Source organism: Corythoichthys intestinalis, chromosome 9 (genome assembly GCF_030265065.1).
Source record: "Corythoichthys intestinalis isolate RoL2023-P3 chromosome 9, ASM3026506v1, whole genome shotgun sequence".
In the NCBI taxonomy this organism is placed as follows: domain Eukaryota; kingdom Metazoa; phylum Chordata; class Actinopteri; order Syngnathiformes; family Syngnathidae; genus Corythoichthys; species Corythoichthys intestinalis.
In genome coordinates, this window is record NC_080403.1 from 37,607,804 (window position 1) to 37,629,454 (window position 21,651).

The following is a 21,651-nucleotide window of genomic DNA, read 5'->3' on the forward strand; positions in this document are numbered from 1 at the left end:
GGCATGAAACAAATGCATGGAGTACAGTGAGAGCTGAATCGTCACACCTGCAGAATGGCAGGCAGTTGTAAACTGACCTGAATAGGCATTAATAAAGGGCATAAAGGGCACCACCTAAAAATAAGACTCTTATGGCTTAAAGATGAAACTAAAGACAGAGTACATCTGAAACTAGGTTTAGATCAATGATTCAAATAAAGTTGCAACTTTCCTCTTTGCTGTAGAGAACACATTGTAATAGTATTTCAAATAACCCAAGGCTCGAGAGAGAATTGGACAGTTTCATGATGTCAGTTTTGAGTTTTCTGTACAAAGGTTTCCTACAATATTTGTTATTTTAGCTGTAAACTGCCCCATGAACACTGGAAGGGGAATTTCCATAAACCAACTTCACAACTTCCAAGTTAAATCACTTCACTTCCCTCTTTCAACTATAAGACATTGCTATCAAAATATCTGGCACTGAAACAGGAAAAGCAGCAACACTACTTCACATAGCATATAACAATAGGGTCAGAGGTCATCAAGACAAAAATCCGCTCAATCTCAGTCGGAGGTATGCAAATGGAGAAAATGCTTCGTCAGATAAGAGCTTTGCGGTTATTAAAAAGGAAGTTTTAGTACCTCAAACTGAGAAGACGTCACAGTGGAGACCTGAGCTGCTGGTTTGGGTGTGGCCTGTTTGGGTTGCGACTGCAAAGAGACACACACACACAGACAAGTTAGCCGGCAGGGAAAAAAAATCTAACAACACAAAACTGGAGTGATCATTTCAAGATCATGTCGCAAAAAAAGACTCCAAGCTATTTATCTTAGGATCTGAGGAATGTGAAATCAGAAAAGTTTTTTAAAAAGTCAACAACAAAACTAACACAGACAGAAATACACAAAAACAAATAAATCATACAGCGATGCAATTCCGGTTGATAGGGGCGGTGCTCACATGAGGTGAGACTTACATCTGTGTCGGTGTCATACCCGTTTGGATGTGTGACTATTGGGTGTGTCTGTTTTGTTGAACCATGCACAAAGAGCACAAGCATTGAGGCACAAGAGGCATATTATTGTCATTTAGTTTAGTCATTGATGTGCTATGCGTGTAATACAATAATTGCCATGCTCAAAGTGTTTGAGAAACGAACACAGACAATCTGTGAATGATAATATGTAATATTATCAGTGTTGTTTTGATTACTTTTCCACAGCAACCATTTGGACATTGAAAATTGCAAACCATATAGAATGGATACTTTTTGATGTCTTGCGAAAATCAGTTCCTGCATGGATGGAGAATAAAATTGTTTTTGTTGTTGTTGTTTTTAAATCTTTGGTAAAGACAGAAGAATTTGTTTCCACCATTTAAACTTCCATGGCATCAGTCAAACTCTATATCACAACTGTAACCGCATGTATTAATTCCACTTTAATAGGCAGAATGTAGAGTACTGTAAAATCAGTGGGCTTATGGTATCCTGAAAACATCCTGACTAAAAGTCTATGGTTTTAATATGTTTGTCGTAATGTGTCAAGATCGTAATGTGTCAAGACATGGTAAACAACCTTTATAATTGTGGGACCTGTATGTTGGACCAATGTTCTGCTTGTCTATCAAGATTGCGGTAATTACCGTAGCGGTGTGCCATTACATTGATTATTAGATTCATCGAGATTCAACACGTGACAATTCGATTATGATTCATAAATGTTCAAAAACGATTATTTTCCCTAATAACTTAATGACAGCCTCTGCTAGCGGAACGAAATTCAGAGAGGTGAGTACATGAACCCTCTTGTACTGTTCAGCCTTTATTGTTGTTGTTTTTGAGATGTCACTAGTTAGCACCGAACGTTATGCTAATTAGCAAATTCGCTAACATGTATTTCCATGACCATTTGTACGTTGTTTGGTGGTGTACAAAAGTTACTCCATATGCAGAATGTGTAAAACCAGGAATAAGTACAGCGGTAACACCACAAACATGCGAAATAGTACAGAAATATGTGAAAACAAAGTTTACAGGTTTAATGTAGTCTTATTTCTAAAGGCACTTTGTTTCCGGAAAATATGGAATTCATTCCACCAGTGTAAATTTTATTGTATTGTTGAGAGAAATAAGTACTGCCTTTGAAACAGCTTATGTTTTTGCACCTTCTTGTGAAAAAAAAAGCATCTTAAGGTCAGCTTTGCGTATTATAGGCATGTTGAGAAATACTGTAAGTGCTGCCTTTGAAATAGTTAATGGTTAAAAAAACAGCTTAAGGGCAGCTTTTTGTTGTATGGGCATGTTTCCATCGGTCCTGTTGAATCATTAGAATATTTTAAAATAAAAAATGGACATACTGTACATATTTTGGGCTACTTCATTAACTAATAATGTATGATGGATCGGTAATCGTGATAGTCGTGATCATCGTCTATACCGTGATCGTCGTTCAATGATCGAATCGTAGCACCCTGAATCATAATCGAATCAAATCGTGGGGTGCCTTAGATGGCACACCCCTTAATTACCATAAATATGAATGCAAGTTTTTGGGTCATTGGGTCATCTTGAGCATTGTGGCTTATTGTTCTCATGTCCTTTTGCCCTCGAAATGGAGCTTAAGTGGATAAACGGTGATAGTAAATGGGAGGCGAGTAAATAAACGGCATTCTGTTGATATCAACCCAAACAATATGATACAAGGCATAACAAAGTGGCTTAACTTTCTTTCGGGGTCTAGGCGGAGCCCAGTAACAGTGCCTGATTCCTTTTAGGGGTGCAATTAAAAAGCGCCGCAACAGTAGCATGATTGCAGTCTGCCCTGTTGTATTTTGAAAAGAACTGGCCCGTCTAGTTGGAGAACATTATTATTTCCCATTAAATTACTCTTCAGCTTTTTAATGCACTTGTTTTGTGCCTTGCTAAACAATATCTAAACCTCTCTTATGCTAAACACTTAATAATTCTGTGGTATTAGAATTAATCCCCCAAATATCACTAGTCTATTTCCAAAGCAGTTCAAGGTTTTAGTGAGTAACCCTTTCAAAACTGCTAATGTGTTTCTGGTGACTACTGTAGATCAGGTATCCCTAATTTCTTTTCTCTTGGATCTCCTAACTGTACTGGAGGCCAGTGTGGAGTAGGTCAACTGACATAGAATTGTATGATGCAGACCTCAATGACCACCAGCATCCCGCCATGTGTAGCAAAAATTACGTGCCTGGCACAGGCATCTACAATAAGGCACATGTAGTTTTATTGTTACTAGTGCTTTGCATAAAAATTTTAAGTGACAGTTTGTCGAAATATCAAGGTAAGAAAGGTAATACATTTCTGGAGGTAAATACTTTCCAAAGTGAGTGAAAAAATACAAATTGTAGGTATTGTAATAAGAGTCAAGGATTGTGTTTAGATTCAAAGGAGTGTGGAGTTTGAAAGACTGGGTGAGTGGACTACATTAGCTCAATCAGGATAGTGAAACCTTTCTGTTGCAATACTGCAGATATGTAAGAGGGGTTGGGTTGTTTCTTAAACACCAGTGACCGCCTCATGGACCCGTGTTGTAACATGTAACACAAAGTAGGTCATAAGCTTGACAAAGCATGCAAATCACAAGCATTGTCACATTCGCTTTACCTCCTCAACAACAACTCATGGTCGTACTGTGTCACCTATCTATGATGAGAAAGAGAAAAGCTGTGGCGGCGGAAGATAATTATGAAGTGAGCTCATACAGCACCCAGGGCATCACACTGCCACTTGTTAGTCATGTGTCTGTGGTTTCTGCAGTAAATAATATTGTTGCTAAGTTACCACACAGTTGCTGACTGAACTTCAGTGTGAAAATAGTCCACGATCTGGGATGTTTTCATTTTGATCAGTTAGCACTAAAGAAAAGTCCCTTGAGTTAGAATTTCCATTTATCCATTTTCAACAATGCTTATCATGTGCCCCTTTCCCACTGAAACTCATGGGTCAACTCGCGTTTTTTCCAAGACGATGCAACCCACTAGCAATTGGCATTTGGCACCTTTCCCATTGACAAAAAAAAGCCGTGTCTTTTTTTTTTCACCCGTCTAACCCCTCACCCCTCCTCAGCCGTGCGTAAGGTTACGTGACATCACCACGCTAAGATCAACGTCGACAAGTGCGAACAAATTCATTCTATTCATGGAAGTTAACAATGCAGAGCATTATGGAAGCCTCCTTTCCGTTTGTGTTCTCTGTTTTCATGCTTTTTACTGCCCTCAAAATAGTCGAAATGTGGCAAAGGATCAACACTCTGCTTGTGCTGAGGCAATGTAGGCGACGTGAGCTCTTCTTCTACTAGCTTTGTTGTTAGCATCGACGTAACTGTGGGGCGTGTTAAATGGGAGGCGACTGGGATCATGTTGTTATGACGCATCACGTAAGAGCCTACGTTAGGGTGTTGACTGTTGACCCAGGGTTTTGCTTTCACACTGCATGACGATCGGAGCCGAGGTGATTTTAACGCGGGATCGGCGGGTTGATTGACACGGGTTGAGGCGGGTCGCTGCACCTTTCCCACTGCCACCAAAAGCCGATTGTTAGTGGGTTGACACAGGTTTTTTTGGCCAGAGGGAAAGGGGTAATGGTCAAGGTTGGTGCTGACACATATCCCAGCACACTTTAGGTGAAAGGCAAACTAGACCCTGAACTGTTTGCCAGTCAGTCGCACGGCAATTATTGTAGAGACGGACAACCATTCACACTCATATTCACACTGTCACTAAATGGGAATCGATCACGTGAAAGTGTTATGTGAACTTAAGCCCCTTTCAGACTTATATCCCAGTCCATTACCACGTAATCCCGCGTCATTGCTTTCACACGAGGAGATATCCCGGGAATAACGCGGGTTGAACACTTTCACAGACTTGTCCCATGTTGCCGACTTGGCGCTCTCTGTGTGGGGAGTAAGGATGCAACAATACTCGGTTTTATACTGAACGGTTCAATATACAGTCTTCAGTTCAATAAGCAAAAATATTCGATCCAAATGAAAAGCTCCCAAAATGTATTTTCCAAACTTTTTTTTTTGTTGCTCCCGCTAAAATGTTCGCCGCGCTGGCCAAGCTGCCCACTTTGCCTTGAAAAGAACGAAAGAGCTCCTCCCCGCTAGCAGCCCCCCTCTCTTCCTCCCCCAAACTGGGCGGGAGCTGCTTTTGTTTATGGCACACGAGGATCATTGCTAGCGAGGAAAGACAAAAGCTTAAGAAGGCGGCTTCAACGTCGTACAGATCCGCTGTACAATGAGTGGCAAATTAAGAGCGCTGTACTTCAAACTCATCCTGTTGCTGAAAGCCGATTGTCATAGGCTGGTGTTGTGCAGTAATGAGCAGAGATGACTTCTGTGGAGTTTGTTAACTTTTTTAATGCTCCGACAACACTCGCGCACACACTAGATATCATCAAATAGCAACCTAGATGTGCTACGTTAGATACCATGCCATTGGCTGCGTGAGCCCAGAGGGATCATTGGATACGTAGTCTATACACTACATTGATGAATTAAAAACTGCCGTAAATGAATGGAAGTTAAGCAGGCCAAATCAATCCATACCAGTGACTACAGATAATGCTGCAAATAATGTTAATTCAGTACATGACACAGATGAACTCGGACCACAAATAGGATATTTTGAACATGTGGAAAACCTAGCTGCTAAGCGAGTTGTAGCAAGCAACAGTGTGCTCCGCCTCACTTTACAAACAGTGAAGATTGTTCTCTGCACTTTTATAAAAAATTTCTTCAGATCAGTAAGAAGTAAGCACATAAATATTATGCACTAAAATGCGTGTTTATATGATGGCAGTTATTTTTGCATGCTAGCAAAATAAAAAATAAAAAACATTTTAAAAATTTATAATAATAACACTTGTATTTGTTGTTTCAGAGCATTAAATGTATTGAATCGAATAAAAAATCGTGTCCCTCGTATCAGAAATCGTACCAAACCGTGACTTAACTATCGTTGCATCCATAGTGGGGAGGGCGACTGGTGCGATTTTATAACCAAGACATTACATTTTTGGTCGACATGGGCAACAAAATAAACCTCACATTTTCAAAGATGTACGATGGACTCTCTTCTTTGGTTCTACAATCCAGTAGCAATTAAATTTCATTATGTTTCAATTCAATTTTGCTATTTCCAGTTTGCTATGTTGATAATTGTGATGTTTGTTTATCGCTTTTTGTCTTACTGCGAAGAAAGAGGAAATGACGATGGCCTGCCATGATATTTAAGTCATCAGCCATCGTGCTGTGACCCGGGAATTTAACGCCTACTTTCACACATACCGATTCCCGGGAAAGTTCCGGACATTTTACTAAGGGGCAGTTTACATGTTGACTCTCCAAAAAGACGAAAAAATTCAAATTTGCATTGATACGGTTCCGTCTCCATTCCAAAAATGTCGCAATTCTACATGAAAACGATGTATAATTTCATGCCAGGCCCTAGGGGGCAGTGCAGATTTACAAGGCGACAGCGAATGATGCACTTTGACCTCCTCAGCCTGGAAGACAACATGCCAACCCACTCCAAGCAATGGCATTTTCTTTTGTTCAAAAAGGCACAAAAATGAAAACATTCAACATATTTGAATTTAAAAATAATATTAAAACAGTAAATTAAAGCCGACGTTCCATCATTTGCTGTTTTTAATGTTTAATTGCACCGCTGCGCACGCCCAATGTGACGTATATGAGTGCTGACGTTATCGGCGCGGGTCCCGCGCGGCAGGAGCTTTTGATATGCATGCGGAGCCAGCCCCTCTCAAGCCCCCACAATCGAATTCTTCCACTTTGGAGGCAGGATTCAGAATTTTCCGTCTTCGCCGACACCATATGCACGAGAGGCAATTCCGCTACTCAGTCATTGTGTCTTCGTGTCGCAGAGTCGCCATGTAAACTGCCCCTAAGACGCGACTCGGAAAATGTCCGCGTCAGCTCCGTGTCAGTCGACCCAGGCTACCAGTTTAAATTCCGGGATTTTAACGGTGTTTAGGTATGTGTAAAAGGGGCTTATGTGCGGCACAAATTGGTAGCTAATTCAATTGATATAGTAGTTCCCTGTGAGTGTGTCAGAATTGTCAGCAATCTAAACACTCTAAAAGTGCCTCTGACAATCAGAAAGACATGAATGGTGCAGAGGCAGAATACCGTGATACAGAAGTTGACAGTTGAACAATGACAAGGTGAAACATGAGAAAGTGTAAAATGACGCATCTTTTTCTCTATCCGATTCTTACATACGATAACAAAATCACACTTCTCTTTAACCACATTCAGCACAAGAATATTTTTGTGCCATAAAGTTTACTGGGAAGTTACCCAACAGGATTGGGTGAGTCATATGCTTTTTGGTCATATGAAGGCAGTGTACAACTGAAGACGAGTCCGAATGCAAGGGAACATTTGACCAATGCTACCTTTTAACTGGTATAAAGCAGTTATCGCTTATACATTGCCAAATACTTGTAACTGGTATAAAGTAGTTATCCCTTATATAAGTTGTATAAGTGAATGAATAATACTGTACTGTACATGCAAAAAGAATAAGAAGTCAAAATAACTATTGACTGATTGATATTGATGCAAAGTAAACAGAGCTTAATCCAAAGGGGATCACAGTTCACCGACACTTCCTTAATCTTTATTATTTATTTATTTTCCCTTCAGGCATGACAAATCCAAACATACAGGATTTATATGTGTTAACAATTAATTCGACCCTAAACGAAAAGGGCTGACGGGAGAAGCCGAAGCTTATTGAAACCCGTCCCCAGTATACCATATAGGACGCAGAAAATATCGAATATCAATATTTGACGTTCAGATTTCGTAGTGATTACAATGTTGTTGTTTTTTTTAAATATATTAACCATCCCCTCTGATTGTTTATTTTCCCAATAGTCCATTGTCGATCGTGGCAACGTGCTCGTTATGATGATTAGATCCAGTAGATTAGTTCATAATTCACTAATTAGTTTATTCCGTTGATTTGATCCAGAGGATAGGGGATAGCCGAGGGCCGATGGTAGGCCGTGTCCGCCACCCTCCTTTTGTCGACTTAATCCTCGTCGCAGTTTTCATTCCTTGCTGACTCCCGACGAACATTCATCTCAAGGTTGGGCAGCTTAGTAATAGGTTGCATCGCCATTCCGGTTGTGGACTCATGGCCTGGGGGACTGGCGTCGCTAGGTCCTTCAGTTCAGCGATCACTGTCCCACCTGGCACAATCAGAAGAGTAGCTGCCAGCAGCGCACCAAAAGGAAACATCCTCGATATCATTCCACTTCGAGTGTGGTCAGACACAGCGGCCGCCATCTACCCCAGCTATCCTCCACAATATCCAGACTTTAAGGTGTTTTTTGGGCAGGCGCGTTCTCCACGTTCTGACCGCATTGTAAAGATCTTGGGCAGGACAGTGGCCAATCGACCAGTTCCATGTCGTTACAGAATTTGAAGTCACTTGTCTGTGTATTTACAGCCAACAGATGATATGTCCTTGTGAGTTCTGTTTGCATTGGCTTTGAGTCACCTTTGTTTTTTTGTTTTTTTTATATATATATACATATATATATATATATATATATTTTTTTTTTTCCTCTTTTATTTTTGCCTTCCATTGTTTTGGGTACACTCGGTTTTGCTTCCAGGTTTGAGTTGCCACCCAGACATTATTTAACATTTGTACCGTTCTTATTATGACCAAGAGTTAGTGTGAGTCAGCAACATAATTATTTTATAAGGTTTGTTTATACCTCCTCTTAAAAAACAGCCAATGACCCGGAGCTGGTCACTGCAGAATCTAGTTTGTTCTAAAGCTTTACACCAGAGTAAGGAACCGAAAATGATTTTAGTGTTGTTCTAGCATAGTTAAGTTTAAACACATTTTCTCCCCTCAAATCGTATTTCGATTCCCTAGCCTGGAAACGACTTTGCAAGTTATACGGAAGGCTATTTGTTGAGGCTTTGTACACCATCTGTCCCGTTTTGAAATTTATTAAATCATACAGTTTCAATAACTTGGATTTGATGAATAACTCGTGTGTATGTGCTGTGTATTTTGCCTTATGAATAATTCGTATTGCTTTTTTTTGGATGACCAACAGAGGCTGTAAACGAGATTTGTAGGTGTTTCCCCAAATTTCGGCGCAGTACATCAAATAGGGCAAAAACGGTGCACTATAAATTATTTGGAGGGCCCTGTGATCTATTACATTTTGAGCTCAGTAAAGAATGGAGACGCTCCGAGCTAATTTATTTTTCAGTTCTCTTATACGTGCATTCCATGTTAATGAATCATCAAGTATTATACCTAATACCTTGTGTTCTCTAACACGTTCAAACGCCACCTTGTTTACTTGAATGTCTAGATGTTCTTTCAGTCCTTTTTTGCCAAATAGCATATATTTAGTTTTACTAAGGTTTAGTGACAGTTTATTGGCATTGAACCATTCTTGTAGCTTGCCTAATTCCTCATTCCCTTGTTGGGTCATTCTGTTTAGGTCGTTACCTGAGAAAAAGATATTGGTGTCATCAGCAAAAAGCACCATTTTTAATATGCTGGATACCTTGTATATATCATTTATATATAGTAGAAACAATTTTGGTCCCAACACAGAGCCTTGAGGTACTCCACATATAACTTCAAGTTTTTCCGACCTTTTCCCACTAATTGTCACATATTCATGCCTTTTAGATAGATAACTACGTATCCAGTCTAGAGCTATTCCTCTAATTCCCAGTCGCTCTAATTTGTCAAATAATATATTATGATCTACTGTGTCTAATGCTTTTTTCAAATCCAAGAAAATTCTAACAGAATACTGTCCTTGATCAATCGCATCCGTAATAATTTCCATTGACTCCGTCAGCGCTTGTGCAGTTGAGTGGTCTTTTCTAAAACCATACTGGCTATGATTTAGTAAGCTCTGCTTTGATATGAACTTGTCAAGTCTGTTATTAAAATGTTTTTCGAGGATCTTGGATAATTGTGGCAGAATGGAGATAGGCCTATAGTTGTTAAATACGTGTGCGTCCCCTACTTTATATACGGGGACGACTTTCGCTATTTTCATTTCATTCGGAAATGTTCCAGTTTAAAAAGAAAGATTAAAAATATATGTTAAAGGCTGAAGAATGTCATCTATTATAAGTTTTATAAGCCTCATGTCCATGCCTTGCGCGTCTGTCGAGGCTTTGTTTCCCAATGTCCCAACCAGATGCCTTATCTCAGTGTCCTTCACAGGGTGCAAAAATAAGGAGTGCAGGGCCCTTTGCTGTTTGGTATGGTAATGTACATGTGGAATGTTCTCCGCTAACCTAGGAGCGGCGATTGTAACAAAAAATTCATTTAAATTATTTGCAATGTCATCTGTATTAGTTATCTTCAAGTCATTAGCATAAAAATAATTTGGATACACTTGTACAGACTTTTTGTTTTTTATAATTTCATTCATGATTTTCCATAATCTGCAAGTGTAGTCTGTGTTATCTTCTAATAATTTTGTATAATACTGTTTTTTACAAGCTTTCAAAATAGATTTTAATTTATTTCGATATTTTTTGTACCTAACCTCTGCCTGTTTTGTCTTTTGGGTAATGAAAATTTTGTATAAAGTATTCTTTTTTCTGCAAGCATTTATAAGGGACTTGGTCATCCAAGGTTTATTTTGAGAATTGCGTTGTCTGTGAATGAGGCTCATAGGACAGTGTTTATCATAGTTGTTCTAGTTTTTTTTATTTTATATTATTTTTTTTTATGAAACAGCCATACACTTCATTTACATCACTTGTATGATAGACACAGTCCCAGCTTTGAGTTAACAAGTCCTTTTTTAATTCTGTGATATTTTGCTCTGATCTAAGTCTCCCATAGATTGCCGTAGTTTTAATTTGTGTTACTTAAGTGCAGAGTATTATTAGTGAAAATTGGTAAGTGGTCGGTAATATCAGTAATTAAGATACCACTTTGGGTCTCATTTAGCATGACATTAGTAAAGATAGTGTCTAATATTTCAGCTATTTCAACTATTTCAGCTATTTCAGCGTTGCGGCAGGTTAGATTCTCATTGAAGAAGATGTTGGATCCTTTCAGGAGACGACCTTGTTTGAGGAGAGCTATCTTATTCTTTCGATCAGTAAGCTTCATAAGTATCATTGGCGGTTTATTCACTCGTGAAGCTAGCGGAAAGCATTGTTGAATGAATTGCTGTTCCACTCTTATTCCCAATTCTTGTAACTTGTCAGTCACCTGTTTTTCCACCGTTGCGTAGTTTGGTTCGTGGTCACCCTGAAGAACTTGCGAATATGCGCGTGTTCTCGCTTTCAATTTTTTGATACGATCATCTCTGTCTTTCATCGTCTTCTTCAGTTGCTCGTTTTCAGCCCGCAGCAATTGGAATTCCTTCAAGATGTCTTGATTCTGCTTCAAGAGGTCCCGATTTTTGACCAAGAATTCAGAATTCGGGAATTCAGCCATAATTTGCTCTAATTTTAGCTCTAATTTTTGCATAGAAGATTTTAAATCTTCCATTTCTTCAGTCTTGTCAGTCTTTTCTCCTCTTCTCCGTGCATTAGGCATATTTGGGAGGTTTTCTCTTCCAGCTGGCGCCTGAGTTATCAGAGACAGATAACGGAGCTCAGGAAAATGCGTCCTTCGCCTTCGAGTGTCTTTGTCTGTTTCCCATACATGAACAACCCCAGCGTTGCATTCAAGGCTCTGCCTACATTTTATGCTTCACAAAACAAAGTAAATCCCTGAGACTGAAAACTGTTGCACATGTCAAAGTGCAGCCATGCTGAGTGTACAGAGCAAAGCCATTAGACAATGTCTGAAATACGGTACCTTCTTATTAGCCAGCTTTAATATATAGTACATTAATATCTGACCCTAGACATTTTTGCCCTACACAATCCCTTGTTATAATGGAGGAAACTGTTCAGAACACAAATCACAGAACAGAGTGGGAAAAGTAGTTGTTTTCTTAACTTGCATACCAGAACTGATTTAGCTTCAAGATGGTTTACATAAAATTTATTTAAGGTTGCCATGGCAATAAAACCGGTATATTAACCTACATTTAAGATATTTTGCTGTAATTAACAACATCTCACTGCGTTACAAAAGCTTTTTTGATAAGACAAACTGTACTAAGTTTCTGAGAATTGCAGATTAATGCAGTAGATGCACTTTATTTGACTTCTAATGCAATTTTTAGTAGAAATAGCAGAGTGCTTCATCCATGGTGCCTAACTTCATTGGCAAGTATCATGAAAAAACATTCAACTAATATGAAAAGGCCTTATATTTTGTCATAAAACATTGCCTATTGCCACATTGATAAAAACGTATTACAGCAAAACCAAGATTCAGTCAGACTAGCAAGTGCAGGGTTCTTATTGTTTTTTGTTGTTGTTTTTTTTTTAAATTTGCATTTACATGCACATATTTTGGTCCACTCCTAAGCGTTTAATGACCTTATTGCCTGCATTGAAGACATGTTTCATTTTTAGTGGATTGGTATCACATTGGAAACTTGGATGCAGAATAGATAGCAAGTAGTAAGGGATCTCCACTCATAAATATTTACCAGGATAAAGAATTTAAATATATGGACATATAGCATAAAGAATGGACGACAATGCAGGGATTCTGATTCACTGAGGAGTCCTTAGTTTGTTTTGCTTTTTATTTGGGCGGTCCCTCATGGACAAACGGATAACTAATCCACAACAAAGAAAACTTCCACAGTGTTTTTCATTCCTTCAACGTGATCCTCAACTGAACAAGTATCATATATACACGTTGTCCAATAGATCACGCCTAGATATTCTATACGTTTTGTTCATAAGAACGCACCCAATATCAGTTCAGATGAGGCCCACCCAAACTATGCTTCAATTCCCATCTGCAGAATTCCTACATTCCTCACCCCTCATCTACCCTTGCACACACCTTAAGCAAAGAGTATTTGTTCAGAATGCAGCATTTCGTTTCAGTATATCAAAAAAGAAAACAATCAGAGTCCCATGTAAAACTAAAACCTTGCTACAGGACAGAAAGTATCCTTTCTCTTTTATTCATCTTCTTGATAAAGTGACTAACATGTTTAATTGAGAACACAGATAGTGCACAAACTAGAATTGGGAATCTAACAATGCAATTACGATCACGATTCAGAGGCTACGATTCGATTATTGATGCACATACCCTCCTCCCAGCTATTAGCTGTGGTTAATGTTTCCTACATTAGTTACAAAAATTGTACAAAAATCCTCTCAAGCTTAAATAAACGACTATTTCAATATCAAGTTAACAGTGCAAAACAGTAAATAAAATATTCAAGTTCCCATTCTGTATCAGCAGCTTTAAAGTACTGTACATCCAATTAATTTAATGTTGTGAATAGAGATGTCCCGATCGATCGGCGTCCTGATCGATCGGGTCCGTTCACGTCATTTTCAAAGTATCGGAATCGGCAAAAAAATATCGGCCATGCCTTTTTTTAAATATATTTTTTAGTTAAATCGTTTTCTAATTGTATTTAATGTAACAGGCATAATATGTTACACTCATCCAGAGTCTTTAGTTTAGGCTTAAGGTAGGGTTATCAAATTTATCCCGATAACGGCGGTAATTAATTTTTTAAAAAATGTATCACGTTAAAATATTTAACACAATTAATGCATGCGCTGCACGACCCATTCACGCATTGTCCCACTCAATCTGTAATGGCGCCGTTTTACCTATATAGAGAGATAAAAGGCAGCGTAAAATGAGTAGAGTGAATTTTGGCAGCCTTTGGAGCCTTTTTTTAACTGGCTAAAGCCTTACAAACCCTCTCCCGATGATTAGAAATATCATGGGAAGCAATGTGGGGAAGCAAGATAGCAATTGATCTTTTTCTTAACACCTTATGTTATTTCCCAACGCAGAGAAGATATATCAATTGGTAGCACTACGCACAGTCATGGTTCCACTTCCCATCATGCATTTGGGCATGGCTACAGTATCATTTACTGAAAGCTCAACAAAAACACTAGATGGCAATATTTAGTCACAATATACAAAGTCACAAGTCTTTCTATCCGTGGATCCCTCTCACAGAAAGAATTTTAATATAATGTAAATGCCATCTTGAAGGTTTATTGGCATAATAAACAAATACAGTACTTATGTACTGTATGTTGAATGTATATATTCGTCCGAGTTTTATTCATTTTTTTCTTAATGCATTGCCAAAATGTATATGATCGGGAAAAATTATCGGGAATGATTGGAATTGAATCGGGAGCAAAAAAAAAAAGCAATCGGATCGGGAAATATCAGGATCGGCAGATACTCAAACTAAAACGATCGGGTTTGGATCGGGAGCAAAAAAACATGATCGGAACAACCCTAGTTGTGAATCAATCATTAAAGTTGTTAAAATTGCTACTGTTGTTCCATAATTTCCCTTGTGTCTACTTTCGACATGTCAAAGTTTTAAAACTGTTTTAAAGACAGATTCAAGTCAAGATTTTGCCGATTTAGGAGTATTTTAGATAAAAAGTTAATTAGGTTCACTTGGAAGGTTCGCGACAACAGCCTGCCAGGGAAGACTACTGCTTTAAGATGGCTGCTGTTTACTAACGGCGGCAAGTCTGTCATTTTGCATGTAGTTTTCTATACATGTGCTGCTAACGCCGCCGAATCTGTCATTTCGCATCTAATTCTTTACACATGTGATATCTACCGTAGCATTGTGTGGACGTAGTTTGTAGCGGCTGCCGGCTGCAGTCAGGTTTTTTTTTTTTTTTTTTTTTCATCTAGCGGCATGAGTTGAGCCAGAGCCATGAGTTGAGCATTGTTATTACCCGGGTAATGATAAGCATGATATTTACTCTCGGTCCGTTCCTCATTGCGTCCCGAAGACCGTGCTGACTGTGTTTTAGTTTAGCTTTATTTGACATATTTCAATAATCGGAATTTGGATGTTTTTGAATCGGCCGAATCGTGAATAATCTAAGAATCGGAAATTTCGCACACCTCTAGTACAAACAACTTTGGTCAATTCAGGATTGCAAAACTTGTGCAAGCCTAAAATAGAATCAAGTTTTTACTAATGGCTTGAAAAGTGACATATTCTCAAACCAACAAGAAGAGACATAATGCCAAACAAATCCATGGCTTGTACTCTGGTTTCGATGGGTGTGATTCACAGACGTCAAATGTCACACCATCACCTGTGAGCTATCAAATACATAACATGAGGACAACAAGGTCAGAGCACCAACAATGCAGTAGGCCCAGGCCTTACCCAACTAAGTAGTTTGAGCTCGAGCCTGTTTTGAAAACTGATGACTAATCTCGGGCTCCGCCCCTCACAACCACAGACGAACACATGCGCTCAAATGGCAGCAGCTGCTTTTCTAGCTAGTGCTAAAGCATTTAAATAGAGCTGGCAGCTCAAAGAGGTGTGAAGTGTGGTGTACATCATCATGGTATAAAAAGGTGGAAAGCAAGAGAGGTGTGAGGGGCAGGAGTGTAAGAGAGTGAAGTTTATTATGCAGTATCACTGTCAGGCTCAGTGGAGTATTGAACAGTTAAGTTTTCAAACCCAGGGGACTAAACCATGTATCAGTGTTTTTGTAATGTGCTTGGGCTATTTTCTAGCAAGCGTCACTGCTGTTTGGCCTGTTTTGCACAATCTTAAACCTTAACTGTTTATAACGCATTATTTTTCAACCTGCATTGAGCCAGACATATTTTACTTTATAAGACTATTTCACAGCACAACACCAAAAACAAGAAAACTATTATTAAAAAGCATACAGACTCAAGCATATACTGTAGGCTCAATGGCGAGGTACTTAGTTGTTTTCAGTGGAATAGTTCTGCCTGGCACTAAAGCTGCTGACAGAGATATTTAATAGAAGAAGAAAAAAAAAAAAGAAAGGACATTGTTTGTAAATGCTACAAATGACTTGTGACCAGTTTTGGGTGTAGTCCGCCAGGATAGGCCCAAGCACTCCGCAACGCTGACACAGATACGCAGTCTTGAAAATGGATGGATGAATGGATGGATGTTTGTCAATGTGAATAATCAATATAATTTTTTTTTTTTTTTACTTCGCAGGAAATAAGCCCTGCTGCAAAACTGTGCTAAATGAAGCTCCTCAACTCACTTTACCATAGTTATTTGGTACCAAAATGCAACAACAATGGAGGAATAGAAGCATGTAGCATGTTCAATGTGATTTACTCATACTAATACAAATTGCTTATACCTCTGCAAATCAATTTTTGCAATATTTTTCAAATGCCGGTGTTCTGTTGATTTGCGTCAAAGTAAACTGAACTCCCCGTTGTTGATAGCAGCTTAACATTGAACAAATCTACCTTAAATGTTGACACGTCTATTTAGATATATTATTATATTGGATATTTAGATTCTCCCACTGTTCTCCCACTAGAATCACAATATTCTATATTGAACAATAATCAAAACGCCATTAAAACCCAAGCAACCCACTTGTTTGCTGCTCATCATACAACGTTAACTTCCTTAGCAATATCATCAATATTCTATTCTAGTCTTTCGTGCATATATAATTGCTTAAAGAGGTTAGTGGTCATTAGGCACTATAAACTGAAAATACTCTAAAAATATTACTCACTTGCAGGCAACAACAACAACAGCAAAGACGTCAAAATAGTAGATAAAATTGACGGATATTTGACCTGTAATAAACTTTGGGGGTGGGGTGATTGCCTGTGCATGCTCAGTAGTGCTTAGGGATATCAATTCGACTGGAAACACAGTCAGAGAACACCGGAACAAAAGATTTTGAGACATACCGTTCATTGAGCAATGCTATTTTCAAGCTTCTGAAAGAGCTAAGTTGGGCATACTTGCATATCACATCTGACGAATATCAAAAAAGTTGCAGGGCTAGTGTCTGAAAAGCTACGTTTTATGTTTCTTGTTTCGACCATTTGTAAGTAAGAAGAAAAGTAAACCCCTTCAGGTCTCTACAACATCTTCATGCACAATGATGCCCCACTCAAACAGAAAATTAGGTTACTTACAGCATTGTAAGCCTGTGCGTTGTTATGATGAAGCAACCGCAAGTTGTCCTGATTCAACTCTTGCTTCTTCATGCAATAAAGCCAGGCTCTCTTTGTAGACATGCTCATGCACACAAGACTAGTTGAATTTAACAAAACTGGGTTTACCAATATTTTAAAGGACCAGTACAATAGATTTTTTTCTGGTGTGAGGGTTGAGCAACATTAGACAAGCGTTTTATCAATTTGACAAAACCCGAGAGGGCGAACTCATAGTTGAGTTTTGAGCTGAAATGATTAATCAAATAATTCGAGTAACTCGATTTTAAAAACTGATCGAGGAATTTTCTCCTCCTCGAGGAATCGTTTAATTTTGCCAACTCTTAAGCATGACGTTTTGCCCAGACTACTTTTAATGCACAACGCTGTGAAGTCACGTGCATAGAGGAAGAAAGGAGAGGCGGCCGATATATTTGATTTCATCCACGCATGAACATAGACGTTCCGATGTAGAAGCTGATGAAAGCGAAGAGAAAGGCACCAAGATAAAGCAGAAAATGTCACACGTGTGGCAGCATTTCACCTGGAGACCAAGGCAAAGACTGTTTCATGTATTCACTGTAAGACACCGCTTGCATGACACTACCCCCGCCCGGCCTCGGCTACCCGCGGCCGCGCTGACGCTTCAGCACCCCTGTCTGGACCAGCAATCGATGACCGCCCCCGAAATGTGGGCAGGCGCACCCGCGCGACCCGCCCGCCTAGCCCCCGCTCCACTGAAGGCACTGCTTTATTCCGAGAGCGCAGGAGCGATACTCGGGACGAGGTAAAATTAAGTTAACGTAGCGCTGATAAATAAGATTAATGTTACTGTGAGGGCTGTCAAAATTATCGCGTTAACGGGCGGTAATTAATTTTTTAAATTAATCACGTTAAAATATTGACGCAATTAACGCACATGCCCCGCTCAGACAGATTTAAATGACAATACACTGAAATGCCCACTTGTTAATTGTGTTTTATGGAGTTTTGCCGCCCTCTGCTGGCGCTTGGGTGCGACTGATTTTATAGGCTTCAGCACCCATGAGCAATGTTTAAGTAATTATTGACATCAACAATGGCGGGCAACTAATTTATTTTTTGATTGAAAATTTTACACATTTTATTGACACGAAAACATTAAGAGGGGTTTTAATATAAAATTTCGATAACTTGTACTAACATTTATCTTTTAAGAACTACAAGTCTTTCTATCCATGGATAATGTTAATGCCATCTTGTTGATTTATTGTTATAATAAACAAATACAGTCCTTATGTACAGTATGTTGAATGTATATACTGTATCCATCTTGTGTCTTATCTTTCCATTCCAACAATAATTTACAGAAAAATATGGCATATTATTTAGATGGTTTGAATTGCGATTAATTACGATTAATTAATTTATAAGCTGTAATTAACTCGATTAAGAATTTTAATCGTTTGACAGCCCTGGTTACTGTACCTTGCCTTGTTAGCCCTGCGGAGGGCTAGGTTTCTATTAATTATGACTACTTTCAATGTGTGGCTAATGTGTCTGTAAAAACACAGCGCTGTAGAGTGATGAGGGTGTAAAATGAAAAACATGATAAAGCTGTCAATTTTAGCTCGGTAGCCATTGATGGATAAAGCACCAAGTAGCACTGGTGCCTAATGTGCTCCAATACAACAGGTATCATACATTTACAGCATTTTGAAGACTGCAACTCAGAATCCTATCAGGAAGTACGATTTAGACTTAAGTTTAAAACTTAACTAAGAACCTAAAAATTCAATTAAAACACGTGGGACAAACACAAAAACTTTTAAGCGATTTGTGTAATCAAGCGTAATGACAATGAAATAAGAAGTTTTTTTAATGAAAGCAGTGAATTTGTTGGGGGGTTTTTTGTAGTCACAGCTGAGATGCAATTGTTGGCTGTTTTCAAAAATTTTAAATAAAGACACTGATTGTCTAAAAATGGTTCAACATTAGGTGAAATGTCTTGTTTTCTCATGTATATTTATAATTGCACTTTACCTAAAGAAAATGTTTTATCCGATTTCTCGATTAATCAATGGAATTTTCAGTCGAATACTCCATTACTAAAATATTCGATAGCTGCAGCCCTAGTTGAGTTACAATCTATCCCAGCCAATTATAGGCAAGAGGCAGGGTACTGTGTACACATTCAACTTTACTAATCAATAATTTAAAGTGATTCATTCATTCATCTTTTTTTATTATTTGAGAAGCCGGTGTATCCCACAAAAACATAGAAAAGTATGCAAATTTTATACAGGAGGCCCAAACACAGTATTCTTGGCATTTGACAACACAGGACCCATTAACTATGAGCCTAACATAATTAACGCTAAACCTCTGTGATGCCACCGGACCACATGTTAAGGAGTTGTTTTTAAAACTATTGTTGAACTACTAATGGAGCTAGATGCCACATGGACGATATAAATAGAACAGTTGTGTTGTTTACTGCGACAACAAGTCTGTGAAGGCTTCTTTTCACTATTGATAGCTCAACGCAAAGTAAACTTCTTTTAAAAGCAGAAGCCAAGTGTTGACAAACAATCTTTCACCCGGCAATTTTAGAAGGGTTGACAGGTAACAGTCAGGAAGTCCTTCCACACACCCAAACAAAGCACATTTATCAAAGAGAACTGCCATCCGCATACATACCATAGGTTTGCTTTACAGATTGTATCCTCTATATGAATTGTTGAATGCACGGCCAAAATCTTCTCTCTTCTGGCTACGTTACCTTAGATCATCTCTGCAAACCTTAAATCCACTTTGATGCACCTACGCACACACATACACACGTCTGAAAACACACACCCAACGAGCAGAACTTGCTGCTCCGCCCTTTAGGAAGTGCACCACAGGCTGGCATGTCTCAAAGCCCTCCCCTTCACCCTGAACCCAGCTGAGCAGGCTCAGTCAGATTGGACAGCCTATCCAATATAGAACCGCCTACTTGCCTGCGTGGAAAAATAAATAAATAACATTGACCCATGCAGGAGCTTTGGGGTGTCCCTGATCAGGGCGTCATAAATAGGGATGTGGCAGTTCAATAACTGGCACGGTGGGCTACACGCAGGGAGAGTTTAGATGCGAAATAAGAAACAGAAAGGGCTATAGAAGCAAAACTTGGTGTGTTGTTCAGCAGCATCTGGGTGTGACTGATAGACTCACTGCTCTGGAATCTAGACTGCACAGCCACTCCAACAGAGACTAAGTGTGTGCGGTTGGAAAGAAGAGAAAAGAAGGAGGCGGATCTCATCACATGTTCTTGTGACCCAACCCAACATGGTGGTAAATAAAGAAGTAGTTCATATAGAGAAAAAGAACAAAAGGACTAAGGAAGACAAATTCAGTCGTTTCCTCTGGCCTTCACAGAACTTCAAATATTTACAAATAACCCCAAACACACGGGAAACTTCTAGTCAGTAGCCAAATATTACATAAGAATAACAAGGGTGAAAAAAATATGTAAGGCTGGCTTCCTTTGTTCTGCTTTTGCAAGATAATCATTTTAACTACTTAAGTGTCGTGAGAAGAATTTGCAGCACCTCCCTGTGTCTAATAATACTCACAACACTTAAGTGACAATGAAGTGTGGGCTTTCCATGTTTGTCATCACACACCTTAGTGCTATATTCTGCTTCATGATTAACACTCTGGTTTAAATGTGGGTCACTCTAGTTAAATCCAGCAGGCTTAAACAGTCATTGCCTATGCGTGTGCTGACCGCAACATTAACTATGGTCAAATTTTGAGTTAAAGTGGTAGTTTAGTTCTTCAATGGTTTGGAATAATACATGAAAGTGGCAAGGTTGTGTTAGATATTATTATATTGTATTCAGGGGCGTCACTAGGTTTTAAGAACAGATGGGGCTTAGCCACCAGGAGATACACAGGATTTAACTGAACGTAGCATACAAGCACAAAACTTCACAAACAGCTAACAAACACTGATCATTTATTCATAATTACTATTATTAATGTTGTGGTTTCTGTCATTTTTTTTTTAAATACAGTAGAACAACAGGAAAATGGCTACAAATGCAAGTTACCTAGTGGATGGATGCATCAGCAGGAAAAAATGGCTACACATGCAAGTTCCTTAGTAGATGGAAGCATCAAAGTTGTTCAAAATCTGTTTTTAAGGGTGGCAAATCGGTCACTCACTCTGTTGACTCAGATGCTAAAGCACATCTTTTTCAATTGACGTGACTGCAAGACTGTGAAATCTTTTCTGAACCATTGTTTGATGCAGCCATTGTGTGAGTATGTATGTATGCTATATATAATCATCTTCTTGGCTTTCTCCACTCCTACTCACCTTTCCTGTAGAGGTCTCTCCCCTCTTACCCTCTTTGCTCCTCTGCTCTGACTCCTACAGGTCAATAAAGGCGGTGGAGCAATTATTTTTAGTGTATTATTTAGGGCTGTCAAACGATTAAAATTTTTAATCGAGTTAATCACAGCCTAAAAATTAATTTATTATATTTACATATTTTCTGTAAATTATTGTTGGA

At 38.8% G+C, this 21,651-nt stretch overlaps 1 protein-coding gene across 22 annotated transcripts in view; it reads right to left on the reverse strand.

The window, feature by feature from the left end:
* cast (calpastatin) overlaps nucleotides 1-21,651 on the reverse strand; it is a 91,140-nt gene that overhangs the window by 33,529 nt on the left and 35,960 nt on the right. For 18 of the 22 annotated variants that reach the window (XM_057845389.1, XM_057845403.1, XM_057845398.1 and 15 more), the window contains one exon: nucleotides 625-693. In XM_057845389.1, coding sequence (XP_057701372.1) covers nucleotides 625-693 — 69 coding nt within the window. Of the gene's footprint in view, nucleotides 1-624; nucleotides 694-19,789; nucleotides 19,977-21,651 lie in introns of those variants that run through there. The other 4 variants (XM_057845407.1, XM_057845401.1, XM_057845392.1 and 1 more) reach the window with 3 other exon arrangements.